General features: G+C 46.9%; 1 protein-coding gene across 2 annotated transcripts in view; it reads right to left on the minus strand.

The window, feature by feature from the left end:
* CREB3L2 (cAMP responsive element binding protein 3 like 2) overlaps window positions 1-23,562 on the minus strand; it is a 112,695-nt gene extending 89,133 nt beyond the window's left edge. Inside the window, exon 1 of one of the 2 annotated variants that reach the window (XM_013050021.2) lies at window positions 23,045-23,562. In XM_013050021.2, coding sequence (XP_012905475.1) covers window positions 23,045-23,146 — 102 coding nt within the window. In that variant the 5' untranslated portion in view covers window positions 23,147-23,562. The remainder of the gene's footprint in view (window positions 1-23,044) is intronic. The other variant, XM_004741690.3, reaches the window with a different exon arrangement.
* Between the last annotated feature and the right edge of the window lie 433 nt (window positions 23,563-23,995).

Raw genomic sequence — 23,995 nt, forward strand, 5'->3', positions numbered from 1 at the left:
GCAAACCCTTTTAGAAGATTGTCCGACTCAAAGGAGATAAGTGAGAATAACGTATTTTATAAACTAAGAAGCATTTATATTTATATTTATATTTATATTTATATTTTATAAACTGAGGAGGGCTGGGAGACTGATATTTCTCTGTATTTTATAGGTGTAGAAATTGAAAGAGAAGTTACAGATGAGGCTCGACCTGGCCATTGGTTATGTAGACAGACAGGGCAGGAGTTTAATCCCTATCAAAGCTTCAAAAAGTCCAGGAGAACAGACTGCGTTCTCTGTGAGCCCCAGAGGCTCTGGGAAGGGGGCTGAGAGGGACTCATAATCGACACGGTATTTCTTTTTGGGAACCCACAAACGAGTCCCACACTCTGGCCTCTGCAACACGCTGGCTGCCGCTCCCAGGGGGCCGCTGACACACTGTATGCTCACATCTGCAGGACTCCTGCCCCATCTCCCGTCCCTTAAAGGGTCTTTGTTGTTTGTTCCCCAACCCCACAGGCAGGACAGAGGGCCTTTGCTTCTGTTACTCCTTAAAGGCAGCACGAAGTTTGGGGAGCAGGGAAGTGAGAAAGAGACTTCATTCTGCACATTTCAGGGAGGACCAGGACCCAGGACTCAGGGGGAAGTAAAACCCGGGCAGCACACTCTCCTGGAGGCACGGCTCTCCTCCTGGGGCCTCAACACCCAGTTGTAAAATAGCAGGAAAAGAGAGAGGCAGTCAAGCCTTGCACAAAACAGCTTTTATTTTTCTCGGAGGAAAGCTGTTTTAAACTATATCCATGTGCTAGAATTAAAAGTGATTTCACCCTCAAAAAAGGGACCTTGGAATCACTCTTCCCAGCTGCACAGATCAAATGCAATTCAGCTCAGGCCATTGAGAAAGACACAGAGTGGGAGGCGCGACCAGATGACCCTCAACGGCTTCTCAGCTCCAAGATGATTCGGCTCCCACATGGAAGAACCAGATGTTCCTACAAAAGAATCAGCATCTTTCAAAAACATCTCTTTTCCTTTCTTTTTTTTCCCCCCTCTGCTAATATGTGAGTTAAAGGCACTCCGAATTTCAATTAATCGGCCTTGGGTTCAACATGGAAATTTTATCAGCCAGGAGTTTGTTCTCTCAACTACTTTCTCTCTGGGGCTTTCCTGGGGAAACTTTCCTAAAATTACAATGGCCAGTCAGCCACCAGGCCTGTGCTCAGACCTAGTGACCCAATACTCTTTTGCACAGAGCAGAGGCAGTCGCTCTCTGCCCATCTCAAACATTAGGCCTTGGGTGGCACTGACCCCAAATTAGTCATCTGAAGTGTGGGAGGTGTTTTTTTTTTAACTCCAACATTTTAATTTGAAAAATGTCAATCAGAGCAAAGTTGAAACAATTCTATAATGAACACTATATGCCTACCTCCTAGATTTGACCATTAACATTTTATTATTCTTGTCTTATCACAAATCTATCCCCCACTCTATCATGCATCACCTCATTTTATTTTTTATGCGTTATGTAACAAACTGCAGACTTTTATATAAATACAAATCTGATCTGAGAACTATTTTAAAAAACTCCAATGCTCTATCTTCAAAATATTTGACTCAGTTAGTCTTGAAGTGGGGGGCTCAGGCATCGGTATTTTTAAAAAATCTCCTCAGGTAATTCAAATATGTAGGCAAAGGGATAGGCAAGAATGCATCTGCTTGCCATGAGCCCTGATCAGTGGGAGTGAGACAAAAGAATTCCAGAAGCTATGCAGCTTGCAGTGCTCAGCCTTCTTATATGCACACACCAACACACACAACAAACACAAAGGGCAAAAGATACGGAGGTGGGGGTTGGAACAATTTGCTTTTATTGTCTCAGAACGAAGGCCTCAGCAAGGTGTTGGGGGGCGGTGCAGGGAGAATTTGGGTCTAAAGACACTCCCTGAATTTGCTTATACACTGGTACATCCCCTCTGCCCAGCTGCCTTCCTTCATCCTTGCCAGTTTCCTTCTCCTCCTTACAAGGAGGCAACAGGATGCCTCCTATCCACAGCAGAAGGCTGCATAGGAAGGGGCTACAGGTCTACTCGAAATCTAACAAAAAGAAGAAGAGGATTAGCAATAAACCCTGGCTAGGTTTCTCAGTCCAGACAACCCAGAAGGAGAATGCTATGGTGGCAGCAGCTGCTGTAGGAGCACCATCTCCCTTTTTGCTCAGAGACCCAGAGCACACACACGAGATAGCGATGCAACAACTTCAAGATAAAACTATAGGGACAAATAATACCTACAAGACTTCAGAAAAAGGAATGACAAGTAGTGACTATGAGAAGAACCTTGGTATAAGCCCACTGGGTATCTAACCAGAAAATTAGTAGCAATATCAGAAAAGCTTGGATATTAACTTCACGTTGAAGACAACAAACAGATCAATCATATGCAACAACACCAATAAACCTTGTCGTGTTTTGTTTAAGAAATACCAAAGCAGGGGCGCCTGGGTGGCTCAGTGGGCTAAAGCCTCTGCCTTCAGCTCAGGTCATGATCTCAGGGTCCTTCGATGGAGCCCCGCATCGGGCTCTCTGCTCAGCAGGGAGCCTGCTTCCCTCTCTCTCTGCCTGCCTCTGCCTACTTGTGAGCTCTCTCTCTCTCTCTATCGAATAAATAAATAAAATCTTAAAAAAAAAAAAAAAAAAGAAAGAAATGTTGAAGCAGTATCCTGCAGTGCCTTTTAATGTGAACTTAATACTCCAGAATCAGGGAGCACACTTAACATTTTCTAAAGTGACTCCACATTAAAAAAAAAAAAAAAAATCTCATTTAATCCTCATACCAACCCTGTGAAGTCAATGGGTATTATCACTTCACTTTACAAATGAAGCAAATGAGTCCAAGATAAATAAAATTAAATCAGAGACTACTGAGCTCCACAAACCCAGAAGGTAATTATCTGACTTCTAACCACATTTTTGTAATCTAAAAGCACTTTACAGAAAAACTGAAATCAAGGTCAGATAGAATAATCTCTTTTAAAGCAGACTGAGCAATGGAAAAGATGAGCTTGAAAAGTAGTCAGGTCACAGCAAATAAAATGTCCTGATACCATTTCTGGTTCTAATTCCAGCAACATTTCAGATGGGTGCAGAAACAGTACTCTTTTTATGAAATGCAGATAAGCCAGGACGCTGGAGAGCCGTGCCTTGATCTGGACAATCTCAGCACAGTCAATGTGCCTGGAGCACTCGTGAGATTTCTGTGGATTTGGGGAGAGTCCACAATTTATCTCTGAATGGCCTATAAAACATCTACTTTGGGAGGATCTCTTTATTTGCTAGATGGAATGTTGCCCAATTCATGAATCACTTAATAAAGACAGTGAGATCTTTAAAAAAAAAAAAAAAAAGATACCTACTTCATGTTTCTTGTTTTAATGTATTGGCAGAACAAAGGGGAGCAGTTTTTTAAAAGCAAGAGATTCACGCACAAGTCTTTATTTCTAGCTTCTTTTAAAGTCAGGTACCTGCCAACTCTGGGTCTAAATTCTTGTCTGTCAGCCTGGTGGGGCTGAGTGGCTGCTGCTTTCAGCGAACAGGTCCCACGTTCTCCCAGTCTCTGCAGTCCTTCCTGCTCCCCGTGACCCCCCCACACTAGTTTCACTCCCTGACAGCTTCACGCTCCATCTGCCTGAGCCCTGCGCTCAAGTCAACATGAGGGCTGATGGTCCAGAAAGGTGTGAATGGTCAGCCCGGATGCTGTGTGAGGGTTAGTAAGTCAGGTTACATTGTTTTCCAATAGCAGGGAATAGGCAATGAATGAATGTAGGACACTGGTCAGGCCTTGACATTGGGGAACAGGAAGCTGAATGGCCCAATCCACTGCTATTCCCACCAAATGATGAGGAATGATATCAATGAGGCTGACTGAGGAGGGCAGCAGGGGTGATGCTAAGTGCTGGGTCCCCACCAGTCTTGGGCTTCCCCACCTGGGCCGAGTGCTGCTCCAGAAAGACGCGTGGAATGGAGACAAGGAGGACAATCTCAGAGACACGAGCGTCTGGTTGACCAGTTGTCTGTGAGGGCCTAGAAAGAGCAGCAAAATGAGGCGTCTCAGAGGTTCTTGAGAACTCAGAAGTTGTACAGCGAAACAGAAGAGTCACGATACAAGTAGCAACCGATGCTACTGTGGGAAAAAGGAAATTCAGAATACTTGTACCTTAGGCGCACAATCTGAGGAACTGGGAATATTGGCCTCGAATACCCTTTTGAGAAAGGCTAGGGTCAAGTGCGAGCTGCAAAGGGAGAACCGCGGGGTTCAAGAGCAGGTGTCCACCGCAGGACAGGACAGCAGGGGGAAGAACGCCTTGGCTGCCGGGCACCCATCCTCTCTGGTCCAGTCATCCCAGCTCTAGCGTGTTTTATTCATTATCTTGAAACTTGAGTTTTTAGTTTTATTCTCCTAGTTCCACTCCAGGGTTAGAGCCGGGCAAACTCCGCCAGGGAGGCTAGGCAAAGTGCCACGAGGTCAAGCCAAGAGGCCAAGAGATCCCACAGCACAGGCTGAAGCTAGTCCCACTGGACCTTAATTTCAGAATAGGATTCCCGCCCAGACTCATGCACCCAGATGTGAAACTGACTCCAAAGGGGCTCACAGGGGGCCAAGTCTTGGGCTCTGTCTGGCTTGACCTGGCATTAGCACTTGGTGCAGTGTGGCAGGGCTAGGCTCCAGTCAGCCTCACGGGAAGGGCAGCAGGACACCTTGCCAATGGTTCTCAAACTGTAAGGTGCAGGGATCACCTGAGGAGCTGCAGATCTTCAGTTTATCACCCAGAAAGTCTAGAGTAGGGGCTGAGATAATGGGTCAGTGACAAGGTCCCAGCAAATGCTGATACAGCTGGTCCATGGACCACGCTTTGAGTAGCAAAGCTCTAAGCCAGAAGTTCTCAACCTTCATTTCATTTTGGAATCACTAGGAAAGCTGTTAAAATTTCCTATTGCCCAAACCTCACCCCAGAACCAATCAGATCTGAATCTCTTGGGCTGGGACCCACGCATCAATATTTTAAGCTGTCAGGTAATTATAACATGTACCCAAGATCAAAAACCATTGCTCTAGGCAGAGGGGTGGTTAAATGCGGAGGCTTGTAGTTCCAGAGTATTCATCTGGCCTGAAGCCTACTCGAGGGTGGGGTCAGCCACAGAAGTGACCAGAGGCCTAGTTAAGGTCTCAGCCTAGAGGGCCACACCCTGAAGCCTGGAGAAATACAACCAGAGAAATGGGAAGGAGGGGTTGCTGGTGCCCAGGGCTTCCCCCTAGCATTATAGACACATGTAAATAGAAAACCTAGATTCAAATTTCCCAAACGAGGGAGCAGGCTCCTAAAATATGTAACTGGCTCACTTATGTTTGCTCCAGAACTGGGAGAGCCACAGGCTGGAGGTTCTCAGTATTTCAACGGGGAGGGGTGAAGTAGAAAGCGGAGCGGAGAAGTAGAAAGGAAATAAAGCAGTTCCCTTATCTGGGACATGAAGGGGTTGTGCTCAGCCATACTGAAGGTCCCTATGAGCTCTATGATCCTGGAAGTTTGGGAAAGCATTATTTTGTAGTGAGGCACTTAATATTCATCCTGTCTTCACCACCTCACCACCAGGAATGCCCATGTTGTTCAGAGTAGCAAGGTGCCCGGCTAAACCACTCATGTTCCTGGACACTCTGTGACAGCGAAAGATAGCCAGCGAAACCCTGCTGGGACCCCATAGCAAGCCTTGGCTTTTCTAACACAGGTACTACCCCCTTCTGCTTTGCCATCCTACTTTCTTCCTGCCAGGGAAGCTGATGTAATGCTGGAGGTGACGCAGTCATCTTGTAGTCATGAGAAAAGAAAGGCAAAATAGGGCAGAAGTTTTCCACCGTTCCCAGGAACAACTGCTCAGTGATGTGTAGGAGTGACCAGCTCTTCTCTTGGCTACTCCTCTTTATTTATATACTGGCTCAGTTACTCCACAATGTAACCCCTCCTGGCTCCCTAACCTCCCCATACACATGGAAAGTCAACTCTGCAGTTTCCAATCCCCGCTTCCCAAAAGACCCTCCACAATGCACAGGACTGCTGGGACCACCTCCAGAGCCCACAAGTCCTTGCAAGGAGACAGGAGAATCTAAGACGAGATTCTAAACCCTGAGTTCGGGTCCACTTGCTGTCAGGACCGAGCAAAGCTCCAGAAACAGCGGCAGAGTCCGAGCACAGTCAGAGAAGAAAGGAAGGGCCTAGAGGAGAGAAAGAAAAAAGGACAGCAAAGGACACGGGACTGGGACCCCCCACGGCACCCAGGTCAGGAGTGAGCCAGCCCTCCACTAAGCCCAAATTCTAGGAAGGTCTCTGCTCCTAAAATGTCTTCATGTTTACCATGTTTCAAAAATGATTTCAATGGCTCAAAGGAAACCTACAATATTAGGTCAAATACAATTCAAAATGGATGTAGAGAAGAATCTGTGATGCAGGAGGATAAGAAGTTCGGGAGAACAAGGGAGGGGGAGCTAGTGTTAGCACCGGGTGTCATGAACGAGTATGTGGGCCAGAGCCCTCCATTTATGGTCAGAAAAGACAGCTTCAACCTTTGCCTGCTTTGAGTCAGTATCTTGAGAATACTACAAAATGTCTGTAGTAAGATTTTTTTTTTTCTTTTTTTGGCATATGATGTAAACCACTCATTTTTTATGCATTCTCCAAAAAAAACACTAGGCAGTGGAGGGAGGAGTTTGTTCCCCCAGAAGATAATACCAAAGGGTTAGGTTTAAGGGACAAACAGTGCTACTTGTAGTGAAGCTGTCTTTAGTGCCTAGGGGGTAAGCTCACCTGTCCGTGGTCAGGGTCTCATGAGTGCACAGCAGCAAGTGGGAGCCGGGCTTCCCTGGAACATTCTGGGGGATGGACAGCAGCACAGCAATGGTTCTCAGCCATGCACACAGGATGCTGGCAGTGGACACCCTGAGTACAGACCACCATATGCTGATGTCCTAAGCTCTAATGTGATTGTATCTGGGAGTGGTCATAAGGGTGGGACCCCCATGATGGGATTAATGTTCTCTGGAAAAGAAACCAAAGATCTCTCTCTCCACCGGGTGAGGGCACAGTGTAAAGAAAGCCAAGAAAGCCAGAGGAAGGATTTGCTAATCCCTTGATCCTGGACTTTCCAGCCTCCAAACTGTGAAAAATAAATGTCCATTGTTTCAGTCACCCCCTCTAAGATATTTTGTGGCAGCAGCCCAAGCTAAGACACCTAGAGACTCTCAATGCCAGACACTGGCCACCTGCTCTACCAGGGGGCAGGAGAGCCCGAAACACTGGTTCCCTCATTTTTCACCTCCTCAGCCACATGACCCCAAGGCAAGGATGGCGAATGCCCTCCAAGCACTAGCGGGCCCACAGTTCTAGCACTGAGGAGACAGGCCGGGCCCCCCAAAGAAGTGAGCTTCTTCCCAGCCCACTCACATTCCAGGTAAAGGAGAAGTCAGGGCAGAAAAGAAATGTCAGGGATCCCAGGCAGTCCCAGCAGAGGGGGGAAGGGAGGAAGCAGACACCGGAATAAAAAAAAAAAAAAAAAAAAAATCAAAGGGAAAGCGGCTACAGAGCTGGTGGGCTTTCACACACGTTCCAATTAATCTGGCTAACTTCATCCTCTCTCTGTGAAAAACCCATAGTAAACAGGGTCGCCTTCAGGCCGCTCTTCTAAAGAAAACACACCGGGCTTCACGCAGCCATTAGCCAATGGCCCCAGCCAGGCAATGTTTCTTACTCCCAAACCACTGTTTTTAGATACCACTGCTCTCCACCAAATAACACATCCCTGCTCACAGTCAGGTCCTCCAAACCGCCTTCTGGGCCTGGCTACTCCGTCTGCCCCGGATTATCTTGTTAGCCTGTGTCTCTGCTTGGTCTTCCACAAGCTGATTGTTCTGGAGGCCTTGCTAGGCTTCGCTCCTCAAGGGCAAGGCTGAGCTTCTATTTTTTTGTAATCATTCCAGGAGGCTAGATTCCAGGTTCTGTACCAGAGGCCCCCAGTAATTTCTGTTGGCCAGCTGCTTTTCCTGAGAAAGCATAATCAGACCTTTTGATTCCCATATACAAACCGCCTGTGTCCCTGCCTCTCTCCTCCCTGGTGAAAGGGACTTCACAGCCCACTCACATTCTGGGCACAGTTTATACATCTGGGATGAGCCGCTAGGCCCAGGGGTGCCAGAAAGCACACTTGGGGGGTTGGGGGCACATTGAGCGGAGAAGTAGAAAGGAAATAAAGCAGTTCCCTTATCTGGGACATGAAGGGGTTGTGCTCAGCCATACTGAAGGTCCCTATGAGATCTATGATCCTGGAAGTTTGGGAAAGCATTATTTTGTAGTGAGGCAGACTCTGCTGCTTGGCCACTTAATATTCATCCTGTCTTCACCACCTTACCACCAGGAATGCCCATGTTGTTCAGAGTAGCAAGGTGCCCGGCTAAACCACTCATGTTCCTGGACACTCTGTGACAGTGAAGGATAGCCAGCGAAACCCTGCTGGGACCTCATAGCAAGCCTTGGCTTTTCTAACACAGGTACTACCCCCTTCTGCTTTGCCATCCTACTTTCTTCCTGCCAGGGAAGCTGATGTAATGCTGGAGGTGACGCAGTCATCTTGTAGTCATGAGGCAATGCCCAGGAGGACAAAGGTCTACCTGCTAAAGAAGGCAGAATGAAAATGTGAGACAACCCTGGGACTCACTGGCACTGTTCACCCACCACACTGGTCCTGGAAAGCCTCGCTCAGGATTTCTTGGTTCATAAAGCTAAACTAATGTCTAACTTAGTGTATTCTGAAACTAAGGGACATATACAGTTCCAACTCTGAAACTCTGGGTCTTGTTCTTTTTTTTTTTTTTTTTTTTTCGAGAAGCAAATTTGGCACAGGTAACAGTTTCTTAAAAGGGCAAGGAGGAAAAGTAAATCTACCTACCAGGATATTTTTCTTTTGGTTGGCAAATCCCAAAGGACAAACTCGTCATGAAAGTCAGCAGCATCTCATAAAAAAAAAAAAAAAAAAACAATGGAGGGCTCACCAGTCGCCCAAGCAGCCAGCTGCTTTACAGGAACACAGCTCCATGGAGTAGAACCATCCAGTAACTCATTCAAATTTGTTGGCCTCTATAGCTAAGGATTTTCTCCCATTGGCATTCAGCCCCATTACCAGAAATTTGGGGGTGTTGTTGTTATTGCTATTGTTGTTGTTTAAAATAAAGACATATGACATCCAGGAAGGGTAGAGACACAGGTTTCTAGCAGGTCCCTCCCAAAGCCCCACTGCAATTGCCAAAATAATAACAAGGTATTACCGGAGTGGGTCCATTCCCACGCCAGAATCTCTATGGAACCTCTATTGGATAGGATGCTGGTTAGTCCAGATTAAAAAGTCAGGCAGAGAAGACTGACTTGGAACCTGCTTCCCAAGAAGGTGGGCTCAGTGTGGGTTCTCTGGCTCCACTGTCCTTATATCAATACTTTGAAGTCAAAGGCCATATGCAGTCAGTTTCTATGCCAGTTGCTGCAGCTTAGCAACAGCATTTGGGGGCTTGGGGGGGAACAAGCAGGGAGCCCTTCAGCCTTCTCCCCAGTTCTACAGCTGGCCCACATGGGGCTGCTCCCCCAGGCTCACTGTTCTCTTCCCACTCTCATGCTGATCGATCCTCAGCATCTCACAATTTGCCCCAGAAATGTTATCGTACGAGAAAAACACTGCAAATGATCTTAATATCCACTCAGAAATAGTTGCTTCAGGGAATGCTGAGGGGCGGGCGGATGGTCCAGACCCCTTTTGCCTTCCCTCTTGTGTTCTGAAAAATATTAACACCTGCCACCAACCACCTCCTGCGAAACCTCCACAAACAATTTCAGTTCTGCTGAAGCAGGTGCCTGAAAAATCCAAGTGTGAATTTAGTCCATGCAAATCAATATCAGGCCTTCAGCTTAGAAAGATTCAGGTAGGAACATTAAAAAAAAAAAAAAAGGTTAAGGTTTTTTTCCCCCCAAATGTCAGTCCCTATCAATCGGACCACACTAGGGTGAAGAGGGTTGAAGGTACAAACTTAAACAGTTGTAAGACAAAGGTTCTGGGGATGTGACGTACAAGATGATGACTACAGTTAATAACGCTGTGTTATATATTTGAAAATGACTAAGAGAGTAGATTTTAAAAGCTCTCATCTCAAGAAAAAGAATTTATAATGATGTGAGGTGACAGATGTCAGTGAAACTTACAGAGGTGATCACGTTGACTATAGACACACATCGTATCTTTACGTTGCCTGCCTTAAACTTATAATACAATGTCAGAGGTCAACTGCGTCTCAGTAAAACTGGAGAAAGTAAATAAATAACAAATACATCCATACATACAATTAGATCACATTAGAGAGGCTTTATTTTGCTTTGGCATTTTTTCTCCTCTGAAGTTTAGATAGAGCTCAGCAAGGGTTTTCTTCCTCCGCATACTTGAAGTTACTGAAGAAAAAAAAAAATGGAGCCCAGGGAACTACTTTCTCCTAAGCAGTGGCCACACGCCAGGCGCAGGCACAGACGCATTATTCATATCGTGTCATCATCCTTGCTCATGGCCTTGTGAACCAGCTTCAGAAGGGTACCCGGAGGAGGGAGCGCCTGAACCAGACAAAGCCTGGAGTCATGGATTCCACTCAAGCAGCAAATATTTTACGGAGTACCTGTGTATGCTCAGCCCTGTTCTGGTAGCTTCCTAACCAGTGTGCCTAAGGAGTGCCCCAAGCAGAGGCTGCTGCCGACAGAGCCCATGGGCCGTGAGCCGTGAGCACTTCTCCTACGGCTTCGGTGCCCCCGCAGAAAACATCCACAAGTGCCTGTCCAACAAAGCTTGGAAGCAATGAATAAATGATTGCTTGCCGGTGATCAGGGCTATGAACCAAACCTTGTGCTAACTCCAAATCCCTGCCTTGTGTACCGACTCCCCGGTCCCAAGGCGTGGAGCCATTGGCAGACATTGGGACCTGCAGAATCCCACAGCAGAAAGAGCAATAAGCAAGTGGAACATTCATCCCGCTCCCTTACTCAACCATCCCGCCTCTCAGCTGGGCCAGCCTTCACTTCGGTTTCTCCTCTAAGTGTGTATTTAAATCAGAAGGAAACACTAGGTTTCGACCCGCCTCATGTTCCGAATATGTAAACACAGCTGAAACACCAAATGGTTTTCTGGCTGCTCTTTTTCTGCTTTCCGTTCGCATCACACAAGAAAGTGCCCACGTTCAAGGCCGCTGGAGCGGGTGGGTGCCTTCAGTTAGAACATGGTGCCCTGGAGCCCAAGGGCAGCAGGTTTGTGCCCACCTGGGTCCAGTCCCCCTTCTCTGCCTCCTCGGACCAGAGCGCCAGGCCTTCCAGCTGCTTCCAAATGGGGGGTCATGGGCTGCCAAGAGCCCTGGAAAGAAAACTTGCAAATCCAGAGCAGAACCAGAAAAACAACTCCTGGCCAGGCCTCAGAAATGAATACCATCTCAGGGTAGAAAGTTAAAAGTCACAGTTACAGAGCTGGGCTTTGGGCACTCTGGTTACAAAAAAATACGGTATTTCCCCCAACCTACTTTTCAAGGAACAGCGTCCAGTGCCTACACTGTTTGTAAATGGAAAGCTGGGGGTGGGAGAAATACCGCATTTTAACTTTTTCATTGTATTCTACTGAAATCCATAGGTCTGCTCTTAAATTGTTTGGAGTAAGTTTTTATTAAAATAAAACACACACACACACACACACACACACACATCCATTTAAGGCCCTCGTGGGTCATTGTGGCCTCTTGCTGGACTACAAAAGGAACCTTGTCTGTGACTAATTTTAATTTTTTTATTTAAATTCAACTAGCCAACACATTTTCAAAAAAAAATTCAAAAAAACCCCCCAAAACCACAAAGTTAAAATCCAAAGCTGCCACAGGTAACCCCAGCTTATGAATCCAAAAGTGTTTGGGAGTTCACAGCACATTCTGCTAAATTTTACTATGAACCTAAAGCCAGTCTAAAAAATTAAATCTTTTTTTTTTTTAATTTGTACACATAGGTGCTTCCAGGGCATAAGACATTTTGTTACTGAAATAGTGGATTAAAAAAATCATCCAGTTCCCGGTCAGCCAAGAGACCGCTCAAACCCACCCTGCAGCTGAATTTTCGGGGCGGCTCCCAAACGTCGTGTATCCTCCCAGGTGTCTGCTCTGCTGCCGGCTGAGAAGGACGGATGGCCGGCCGGCTTCCTCTCGGGGCAGCGGGGGAAGCAGGATTCTCCTTCCTTCCCACCCCCTCTTCCTTTGGCCCTCGGTCCTGGCTGCAGGGCTCCCCCTCCCATGCCCGTTTCTCCTCTCCCACGGAGGGCTGGGGGCCCTAGCAGGTCAGCAGAGACCGAAGGAGAAGCCGGCCCCAGCATTTAGGGGACAGGCCAGCAGCCAGGGGAGGGCCGCAGGGTGTGCCCTGGGAGTCCCTTTTGCAGGTCCTAAAACCCAGGGATTCCTTGTAGCTGCCCATTTGCTTTGAAACTGTGTCATTTATTTTAATGGTTCCTTCCCCTGGAAAACCCTCAGGCTCCCACTCTTACGACAGCACCATTTGTCCTCACCTACCCCTATTATATCATATAAAAATGGAGCCAATTCAATTAGCTTTTTTTTTTCCCTACTGAATATTGTGGCTGTATCTGTGATCAAATCCATCTTTGGCCACCAACGGGTCTACCTAGTACTTTCTTCGTGCGAAGAGTCAGAAGAAATAAAGGGAAATGTTCAAACTTTACAGGTATTTGGCAAACCCCAACACTCTCATACGGGTGTCGGAGGCCAGAGGCCAACCTTCTGCACACACCAAGGCCAGAAATGGCACATGCACAAAGGGCCACATGCACAGACTCCTGGTCGCCAACCAGAAGGACATCCAGGGACAGACGGACTCAGCCTGGAGAGAAGAATGAAGGACGTACCCTCATGAAAGGGCATGGGTACCCTGACAGTCTCCAAGGCCAATATTAAGGATTGCTGTCAGGTTTGTACAAAAACAAAGGGAAGAAAGAGGCCGTGTTGTTTCTCTTACCCACCGTGCCTCTTTACTCCTAGTTCTGGTCTGTCTGCCTTCTGCTCCTGCCTGGAAGCTAGGCCTGCCACGGAGAGAGTCACAAGCTCAGACCACAGGGAGGCCACTGTGCCCCCGAGACCCAGGTACTGTGCTGAGACGACACGCACACCGTCCTGGAAACCAGGTGAAATGCACACTCAGCCTTCATTATCTCAACCAGTCTGTAGCAACGCTCTCTTCTCTTGGATCCCGTGATGGGATTTTCCTGGATTTTGTCCACATTTTCCTGCCGGTTCTTCCTGAGTCCCACCTACAGATTCCTCTTCCCTGGCCAGCACGTCTAGGGCCCCGAGGGCTCTGTCCTTGGCCTTCCCTCACACTCACTCTCACCTAACCTCCCTGGGCCAGCTTCTGTGGGCTAGGGGCTTCACCGATCCCCTCCAGATTTGCAAACATCCCCAGTCTACACCTCCAGACCAGATCTTTCTCCAAACTCCAAACCCAAGTTCCCAAATCCCTTTGAAGTAGAGTGCCTGGGTGTCCCATGAACACGTCAGACTCAGTGTGTCTGAAAGTGAACTCGTGATTTTACCCACCAAACTCATTCCTCCTCTAATTTCCCCTTTCGGGTCACTGGAAGCACGGCCAACTTAGTCTGCCACTTCAGAAACAGGAGGTGTCCCATGTCCCCTCCAATCCCCCAAGGCCACCAAGTCTAGCTCCTAGCTCTTGCCTGATGGATGTGCTCCTCTCTGGCAGGTTCAAGGCCCTCACTGTGTCTTATACAACCTCGTGGGTGAAAAAGCCAGTCACAGATCGTCTTGCCACCATTAATTTTACCCTCCAATCCATCTGTCGTAATCCCCAGGGTTTCCTTTCTAAAACATATTTTTGCTCCTGTGTGTCTCTTGTTAAAATCCCTAACAGACTCCCACTCCACTGCCCACAAAAGAACATCCAAATGGGGCACCTGGGTGGCTAAGGTTAAGGGTCTGCCTTCTGCTCAAGTCATGATTCCAGGGTCCTGGAATCGAGTCCTACATCGGGCTCCCTACTCAGCAGAGCCTGCTTCTCCCTTTCCCTCTGCTGCTCTCCCTGCTTGTGTTCTCTCTGTGTCTGTCTGTCCCTCTCTGTCAAATAAATAAAAAATAAAATCCTAAATGAAAGGACATCCAAATGGTTAACAAGATATGCAGACCTTTCATGATCTTGTCATATCTCCCAACACTCCCCCACAGAGTACTCTCAAGGTATACAGAACTATTTGGGATTTCTAGAATCAACCAAAACATTTTGCACATTCCTACCTTGTACTTGCTGTTCCCACTGTCTAGAGAACTCCTATTTATACGTCAGGACCCACTGTAAATATCACCTGCTCTGTGGCGTGTTCCCAACCTCTATCTCGTTTGGAATTGTGATTCCTCTGTGCTCCAGAAATACTTTGAATACAGCTGTAATGCAAAATGTTCCCCAGGTATTTAATGACTTGTTTATATAGCTTCCCTCCCACTCAGCTAGGAAAGCCACAAAGTCAAGAATGTATATCCTCCTGCCTAGAACATACGCAGGTTTAGAAAAGCAGTTCATTAAGTGTCTCAAATTGGAGGAAGAACCGGCTATGAAAGACATTTCCCCAGGATGCATGGGCAGGAAGCCACGGGAAGGAAGGAGTTAAACAGTTCAACCTTTACAATGCTATGATTGGTAACCTTGGATTTGAATTTCTGTTTAAAGTAACTGGCCAGTGAGAAAGCACTTTCATCACAAATCCTTATTTCCTCCAAGTTTTCTAAAAACATCACCCTATCAGTTTGAATCCTGCAGGCTCCTTCTCAGCCAAAAGGAATTTCCCTTTAAACAAAAACTATTCAGACATTTCCAAGATATGAAATGTTAAAAACCAGGATTTTCCACTCAGACAACTAGGAAACTGTTTGTGGATTTTTTTTTTTCCCCAGACTCCTCTTATTTGCCAAGAAGTCTGAAGAGAACTTTTTTTCTGATGCTAAAAAAATGTTTCCTACCTCTGTGCCTCTCTGTTTTTTCCATTCTTTATTTTGTCTGGGTTTTACCGAAGCAAGATCTTAAGCTGGGAAGGAGACAACATGACATCTGCCAACTGGGTTGACCCAATGATACAGGCAACCAACTAAATCTCCTTGTTGGGTGTTTGAAATCATTTTTCAAAGCTGAGAGCCTTTCAAAAGTAGGAGCATGATACCCAGAACAGAACGATGGGGTTAAAAACAACCTTTGGGGCCGTGTGATACAAATGCAGTGTTTTACAGCTGGATAAAGGGAGACCCCGAATGTCACGTGACTTGCAGCACAACGAGTTCACACAACAAAATGACTTAAGCTCCAACAACAAACTCTCTTCCAAGAGCCGCCATTGAAACTTCTAACCAGAACCAGGCATAGGAATGTGGGTGGCTCAGAGTCTCCCATCTCAATTCTTTAAAAAACCCTCAAAGCTCTTTAGTAATGCCAGCACAGGTGAAGCTCAATAAATTACTCCCGAACAGAGCAATCTGGATGCAGGCAGTTGCATGGGAGCTTGACACAGCGGTACACAACCGAGGAATATATGGTACTTCTAAGAAGGTATGTCTGATTTTTGATTGACCTTCCATACAGTCTTAGAAAAAATTAGACACCACCCCAGAACAGCACAGAGTGTTTCTCAAGCCCATGAAAAACACAGCTTGCATCTGATGGGTGACGCTGACTCTAGAAGCATCCCAGTGAGCTTCTCATGGGTCTACACTGCAGGAGAGCTGAGCCAGTAAACATTCCCTGAGATACAAGAGGTGCAGTGAAAAGGGGGTTCAAAGTGTCCCCTGCTCTTCTTAGAGGGATGCTTCATGAAGATTCAAGGATTACCCAGTCAGAGCTCTACCAGAGCAAATGAGGGCCCAGAAGAATCTTGGGTTATACCAAAGAGCTCCCACTTTCTGTCAAGAGACAAATATCAGATACAAAGATCTGAGAACCAGCTGTATTGAAGGTGACAGAGGAGCCCAGGGGACCATACAGAAAAAACAGAAGGCCAAGTATCAAACTCATATTTAATTGGTGACAAGGAAGCCCAGGGAAGAGGGAAAAGCTGAGCCCACCAGACCATCATGGAAGCCAAAGCAAGAATGAGTTATGAGATGACCTTGTAGTCAATGCTGTGAAATTACTTCCACGAGGCCTAGTAGGTAAGGACAGAGAAAAGACTGGATGTAGGGGTCAGAGAGAAGTCAGAGGACCTTCTAGCAACAGAGGGAACCAGAACTGACAGGGTACAGAGGTAAGTAGAAAGGATGGAGATGCAGGCAGTAGGTCCTGACGACTTGTTTGAGAAAACCTGGCAGTAAGCAAGAGAGAAAAAAAAAAATGAGCAAGAAGGGGCAACAGCATCTGGCAAACATGTGGTCAAGGCAGAGACCTGTGTTTACAGCAGAAGGTAGAAGCTGGGGAGGGCAGGAAATGAGGATGTGTGAGACTAATAACAGGCCCCCGTGATTCCTGAGTGATGTCAGACTCCTGAGGTCAGGGCATCTCCTCCTCAGAGAGAAGACGGTTAACTTAGTGGAGAAGGGGGTTCGGGCTGGGGCGGGGAAGAGTACCTATTATGGGCCAGGCAGTGACATGTGAGGTCACCTGCCCAAGGTCACTAGAGAACCAGTGACCCTTGACACACGGAATCTGCCTGACCCCAAAGCCCACCCCTTTCCACACGCTGGCCTGCATTCCCATGAAGACTGGGGCTGTTCAACAATCACCCACATTTCCACCTTGTTCTTTATAAACTAAACAAGAAAAGATATTGACCCATGTCGCTTTCACACTAAATTTTCAGATTTCCAGAAGCATTTATGAGATTTCAGAGTTTAAAAAAATATATTAACCAAAGAGGTCAAGGCTACCAAGCTCATCTATTCTCCAAGGCTGCCTCACTCCACTCCACTTAATTAGGCATCAAGCAATAATTGTGCTTCTCTGAGCATTCTGCACTTGGCTAAGCATCTTGGGACTACAGAAAAGCCAAAGTCATGTCCCCTCTCCTCAAGGAGCTTGTCTTTCAGCTGAGCAAATCTTTACTCCTCTAGGCTTCAGATTCTTGGTAGATAAAACAGGCCAATGCCTCCTCTGTGCCTATAGGATTTGATTACAGGAAAAATCAAGGTCACTTAGAACTTCATTTGAAAGAGAGGGAGAACATGTGGTGAGCAAGGTTGACCCAAAGATCATGGGTCTCGTCATTTTCTTTCAATCCCGACTCTGCACCAACAGGGAACATGAACACCCCCCTCTTTCATAAAATTACTCAATTGGACAGTTCAGATGTCCTACAGCTGTAGGCCCCAAACCCTACTAAATGCCCCACCACGGCCTAGGGCCATTTGCCCTAAGACAGCAGACAAGTCAGAGCTATGCCAGTCTGAGGCAGGCCGCTCAAGGTGCCAACAGGCACACATGGGCTTATCTATACTTGAATGACCACAAGCAACGGAAAGAAACAGCTTCTTTGAAAACTGACATTCAGCTTTCCACCTGCTGATCTGAGGTTGTGTGGACCTCGAACGAAACAAGTCATTCTTGTCTTGCATGATAAGCGTGATTGCAGGCTTAGGTAGTTACCTCCGGCCCCAATATTTGACCTTGATACAGATAGGTCAGATAGTAGAGTGAATTCTACATTTCCTTGTTAGTGGGTTGGGACACCGCAGCACACCCTCTCTGTTAGCCTTTGTGTGCATTTCAGAGGTCAGTTCTGTCTAATCTTCCTTCACTGGGTGTTATTGGCACAGCTATATAATACTCTTAGAGCTTTGCAAGTGGCACCGGACTTGGTTTGATCTTTTGTTTCCAATGCTAATTATTGTGGATTTAAAAACATTTTCCATCGGCTAGCCCATCTCTGTGAGGGAAACAGCTACTGGTCCAACAAACACACTAAACAAAGGACTGCCAACTTGGACTATTTTTCTAATGATCAGGACAATGGCACCGGCTGACCCGACAAGAGCTCCTCAACCCCGGCTTGACTAATCTGAGCAGTGTAAATTCCTTTCCAGCCCTTGGTTTTAAAATGGTCAAGTGACCCAATCCTTGCTGATGACGCTCAAAGAGAAATCAGTTGGTGGGCTTCTGCAAAAGATTTCTTCCTTCCTAAAAAGGGTTACAGGAAGAATCAAGCTCTCTTTTTCCTCTGGAGGTCATTTTGAATCCAACACCGGAAACTCATGTAGGAAAGAGCTGTTTTCTGATGGCATCCAACCCAAAAATGAAATCTGCACATAGATGGACGGATGGCATTTAGAGGAGTCGCTGAGGAGCACCTCGGTGGCTCAGTCAGTTAAGCATCTGTAATTGGCTCAGGTCATGTTCCCAGGGTCCTGGGATCGAGCCCCGCATCGGGCTCCCTGCTCCACAGAGAGTCTGCTTCTCCCTCTCCCGCTCTCCCTGCTTGTGCTCTCTCATTCTCTGTCAAATAATTAACTAAAATCTTTAAAAAAACAAAACAAAAACAAAAACAGAGGAGTTGCCAAATCAGCCAAGCAAGGAGTTATACCCCTAGGCCTCTTATGACATGACATAATTTACTTATTGTACAAGCAGTCTGAATCCGTTTCACTTACTTATAGCTGCATACATTATAATTTAATTCAATAATTAATCTAGAGGCAATGCCTCGTTTCCTGCAAGAGCAACTTCACATCAGACCACCCTGCTTCCACAGAACGTTTACCTGGGGGTCTTTCAAGAAAGAGGGCAAGTACAAAGCTCAGTCCTGCCCTCTCACCTTTCAGAGCTGTGCCTGAGTCTACCTGCCCCCAACCTGTGTTATCACCATGAGAACAAGTTTAGAGACAAAAATATAATGGGTCAAAGAAATTTCACCAAGCCACTGAAAATCCTTTAGATCATAGATAAATTAGCAACATAGGTAACTGGCTGCCTTATGAATAAGGGCCCCATATCTAGAATAGAAGAACGGTGAGCACTCCCTCCACTCCCCGAATATTCCTTCCCTACAACCTAGGGATTGCCTTAAATTCTCCATTTAGAGATCCACCCTTTTGAGCTGATATAATTACTATTAAATCTAAATGCCCATTTAGGGGGTCATACGTTAAGCCTCACTAATAATTAAATATTCAGTGTAAGCGCATCAGATTTTTCATGAGAGCAAAATTTAAGAGGGGGAGTTAGAAAGAGAATACCATTACAGCCAGTACTTGGGGTCCAAGACGGGAGGAAAACATGAAAACAAAGTTCAAGAAAGGTGAAGTGAGGGCTTTGGAGACAAAGTCTATCTGCTTTGCAATTCTTCCATGAGAACCCATCATTCATCCTTCCGTTTGTGGAGATCAGGTGACAAGTAATGATCTTCTCAAGCCAGGAGGATCCCAGGTTCCCCCTCAGAACCTGGCCAGGGCCAACAACAGGAATTGTCCCCAAGGTGAACATCAACCGAAAAGCCTCAGTATCCCTCTGGAGCCATATGGGTCGCTGGGCCAGCCAGGAGGAAGAGGAGACCAGCAGCCTGTGAGATTAGCCAGCTCCATCCCAGCACTCAGTGGCAGAGGTGGAAGTCAGATGACCTTTACATCCAGACACCAGGCGGGTCCAACATCCCCTTAACTCTCCACCTCCCACTGTCTGGAACCGGTCATTTCACTTTGAACACCAACTAGATATAAAATTATAGTGCGAGGCCACCAAATGACCTTAACACGGTCCTGGATTTATACGAATAGCACTGAAGACAAGCAGAACGTCTGTCATTATCTTTGCAAAGACTTCAGAGTTCCTATTGCAGAGGTTTTTTACAAAGATTAAAACCATTGCAAAATTGGAAAAAAAAAATCCCTATTTTCCAGATTGTTAAACCGAGATATAAGAAAGTTGCCACGGTCATAAAGTTTACCAGAACCAAATTCACGGTTAACCCTCCATCCTTAGAGACCCTTTCCACCCAGAGCTGCTGCTTCCTCCTCTCTTCCCCCAAGGCCTCCACTGACTTGGGAAGTGTTGAGTTTTAATGGAGCATCAGATCCTCTCTTCTTCCCCTAAAGAGACTCAGGCTAAGATTACCTCCAGTCCAGTGTTACATGGCACCTTTAAGTTTTAATTTTACATTTTTTTAATACATTCAGGAGTCCAAGTCAGAACAGCATACAAGGAATAGCTTGTAAATAACTCCCTCACCCCTGCTCCCTCTCTTGACCTCCAATCCCCAGGTCCCCTTGCCAGAAACAATTATCCATTTCTCAAGCATCCTTCTGAATACGAACGGTGTATATACAAGTAGATAAAATGCATAGCCTGTTTTGCTCTTTAAATTACAGAACCCCACAACAAATTCCCAGAAATGTAATTTGCGCAGAATCTTAGAGGAACACGACATACATGTTAGAAACGCCCAACATCCAGGTAGGCTTGGGGGAAGGAACCAGGTTTCTCACAAGTATTTCAAACCAGAAAAGAGACACCACACACTCCTCATCTTTAGATCTGCCATCTTTTCTAAACCCACGTTTAGCCCGTACATGCTCCAGAAACAACAGTGCTCGTAAAAGGACTACTCGCTGATTTAAAATAATATATTGTCATCTGTATAGAAACTATTTTTTAAGCTCCAAAAGGAAGCCCAAAGCTCTCATAACCCAGGATCTAATGAGCAAATGCATATTCATTCTATCCACACACTTCATTATTTTGTAGACTTCTATCCTATCCCCCCGCCCCCCCCGCACCGCCCAAACCTTTGTCCTTCTGAACCAAGAAGACTTCTTCACAACTAACCAAATGAGAAAAACACTGCTCTTGATGGTTCACAGAAGTTGCCAGAGATGGTATGTCCCAGGTTCAGGCAACTTGAACCTTCTCTGTTTTTAAAATCAAGCAGGTGACAGGTTTTGCTAAAACAGAGCATGAGCGACCATGCATGCGGTAACTAAATCCCTATTTAGACCTGGAGGTCAGACTATTCCACATTTTGGACTAATAGCAATAATAACCAGCTCTGCAACTGGATACTCAACAGAGTTCAAGAAACAGATGGGAAAGTTATCTATGTTCACATCTCTGGCAAACTCCCCTTAGTTTAGAGGGAATATAATCCAGTTGTCTGTATGACTAAATCCAATACCTCTTTCAACACTAATTCATATACACAGTGTGTTGGCAATGACTTGTAGCAATGATGAGTGGCATTTTACAAGAGTGAGTTGCCCAGAGGAGAGACACATCCCTAAGTGGCAGACATAAAAGTCGTTTAAAAAAAAAAAAAAAAGTAGTAAGAAACATAATCACACATCACTGCTTCATCACAAAAACATTGAAAAACTGAGCTCTTAATACCAAAAGGAATGTAACGGTGCAGAAAGATCTTAACTAGAGCCAGTACAAATGGTTCTGTCTGGACTTAAAGGTCATAGTCACAGGTAGCAGCATCTCAAATCCTAGTCCGTGATCACACAAGTGCAAGTCACAGGCTGAAAGGAAACCTGTATGGCTGCGCGCGCCTAATTCATGCCACCAGCTGAAAGACAGGCCCAAAGCTATGGCATGACAGCTGCTGGATGAGACATTTTCACAGTATGTTTAAGTACAAAAGAGAAGAGCCGCCCACCCCCCCAACACAAATCCCATGTCAGCAGAAACACCTGGAGCACCCAATCACCAGAAGACATTTGAGGACCAAGGTGCTCTAAGCTCTGTGCTGACAACAGGAAGCACATCTGGGCCCTCAATGCAAATGCAGCCCACGTGGTCTCCTCAGGGGAAGCCTCAGTGAGCAAAGCCCAGATCCCAGTACACATCTGGCTTTTGCCCCAGCATGAACTACCACTCCCTCTCCACCCCGCACAAGCCATTCTCAGTCATCACAAGTGCCTTGGTGGGAATCACAGGGAGGCCCTCATCCCTTTTCCCAAAATAACGTCAACCAGAGGCAAAGGCCAAGGAGGGAGGTGGAGCCTACAGGCCATTTTGCCAAAGTTTCAAATATCCTGGCACTGACCCCCTTAGAAAAATCATGAAGGGGAAACAGCCAAGCTTCTCGTTTTCTCATTAGTGATCTCTCTCTCTGTCTCTCACTCTCTCTCTCCTCATTACAAACTTCTGCATTTCTAAGAAACAAAAAACAAACAGATCTCACATAAAATCATATTAACATTGCCGGCTGTTGGAAACAATTTCATTTCGCAAATGTAATACCAATGATTTGAAATTGAAACTTCTAAAACACATGGGCAGAATTCCTGTGACACTTCAATCCCCAAAGGGGTCCCTGAGGCATAAGACTGAACAAAGAACTGGTGAGCGTCCCACCTTCTCCAAAGCTTTTCTGCAATATGCGGCTGCCTCAGATTTTCCATACTCTGCAGATCTTTCCCCTGAAGAGAGAGGAAGCAGACTGCTTGGCTGTACAGTTAAAGAGCCCAAATAAAGCAGTCTCTCTCCTTGTTTCAAACGGGCTTTCCCAAACGCACACACACGCACACACACGTGTACTTCCTGAAATATAAACAAAAAGTAAAGAGAGAGAAAGAGTCTGACAGCGAAAGAAAGAAAATGCCACTTGGTTTAGCTTTTTAAAAACCTTCCCACCAAGTCAGTAGCAAGCTCGACAGTGGCGCATTATCCTCCACCACGACCCCCTTCGGCTTTACAGTACTGACAGCAAGAGCAAATGACACTGCGATGTGAAAAAGACTCGGGAAAAGACTATAAATTGCCAAAGGAATACGAACTGTCACTGCTGTTACCGAAACTTGCAAAGGGCCGGGGGCCCGCAGTTATCTCTTCGGATCGAAAACCACACCTCTCCCTAGATCTCCTCTGGGCTTGCCTGCCTCGTCCCAAAGACTTCCCACGTCCCTGTCCCCAGCAGTTCCCTTATTGACAGTGCTTCCCCCTCGCCAGCTGCCCGGTGCCCGCCCCGCGAGTCCTCACCGTAGGGTACATGAGAGCCTCGGTTTCTCCGGGCTCTGACAGCTCGCTCAGCTTGCGGTCCCACTGCAGGACGCTCTGCTCCCCGCTCTCCAGCACCTCCATGCTGGTCCGAGGGACGCTGGGCCGAGGATGCTGAGGGCAGCAGGGGAGCGGGCAGAGCCGCCTCGGAGGGTAAGGTCCGGCTCCGCGGGGCGTGTGTGCGTGGGTGCGCGTGTGCGTGAAGCTTATGCACTCCGGAAAAACCGTTCTCTGCTCTGCCCGAGGGAGGAGTGCTCAGGGCTCCCGTCCGGGGTCCTCGGAAGTCTGAGAAGTGCCGGGGGAGACAGGCTGTCCAGGGATCCGGCTGAAGGCTGCAGGGGTTAAAGCAGGGCGCGCATCCAAAAAGAAGGCAGGAGAGCAGCTCTCATCCCCCAAAAATCCCTTCGCAATATGCCCACTCTCCGCTACTGCTCCAGACACAAACTTTGAGGCTCCCCAGGGCTCCTCAGTTCGGCTCCAGGACCCAGCTATGACTCCACCTCCTTCTAGGGAAGCGACCAATCGGATACTCACCTCGCCCGCCCTATCCAATCAGAAGTCTGGCTTTCCTCCCCGTCCCGCTCCGAAAGGCTGGGCAGAGGGAAGTCTCTGCCCAGGCTTTGGAATGTGGGCGGGGAGAGCCTTTGACGTCACCGGGGAACTCCTTCTGCCTGAGCGCAACCAGCCACCGCTCTCTGAGGCAGCGGACCAATGGAGTGCTTGAGTCTGGGAGTGATGGACTGAGAGATTGGCCAGTAATAAAGGGGAGCCTGGGAGGAACAGCCAACCAAATAGCGACAAGAATACATTTCATAAAGGTGGGCGGGTGAACTCCGTGCCTTGGGTTAGAACCCATAAAAGTTCTCGCGCGCTTGTGGAGGGGAAGAGAGCCGCTGTGTGGGCAGATTTATATACTGTCTTAAATATTATATA

The sequence above is a fragment of the Mustela putorius genome, unplaced genomic scaffold, assembly GCF_011764305.1.
Source record: "Mustela putorius furo isolate JIRA1106 unplaced genomic scaffold, ASM1176430v1.1 tig00003845_pilon_pilon_pilon, whole genome shotgun sequence".
NCBI classification, from domain to species: domain Eukaryota; kingdom Metazoa; phylum Chordata; class Mammalia; order Carnivora; family Mustelidae; genus Mustela; species Mustela putorius.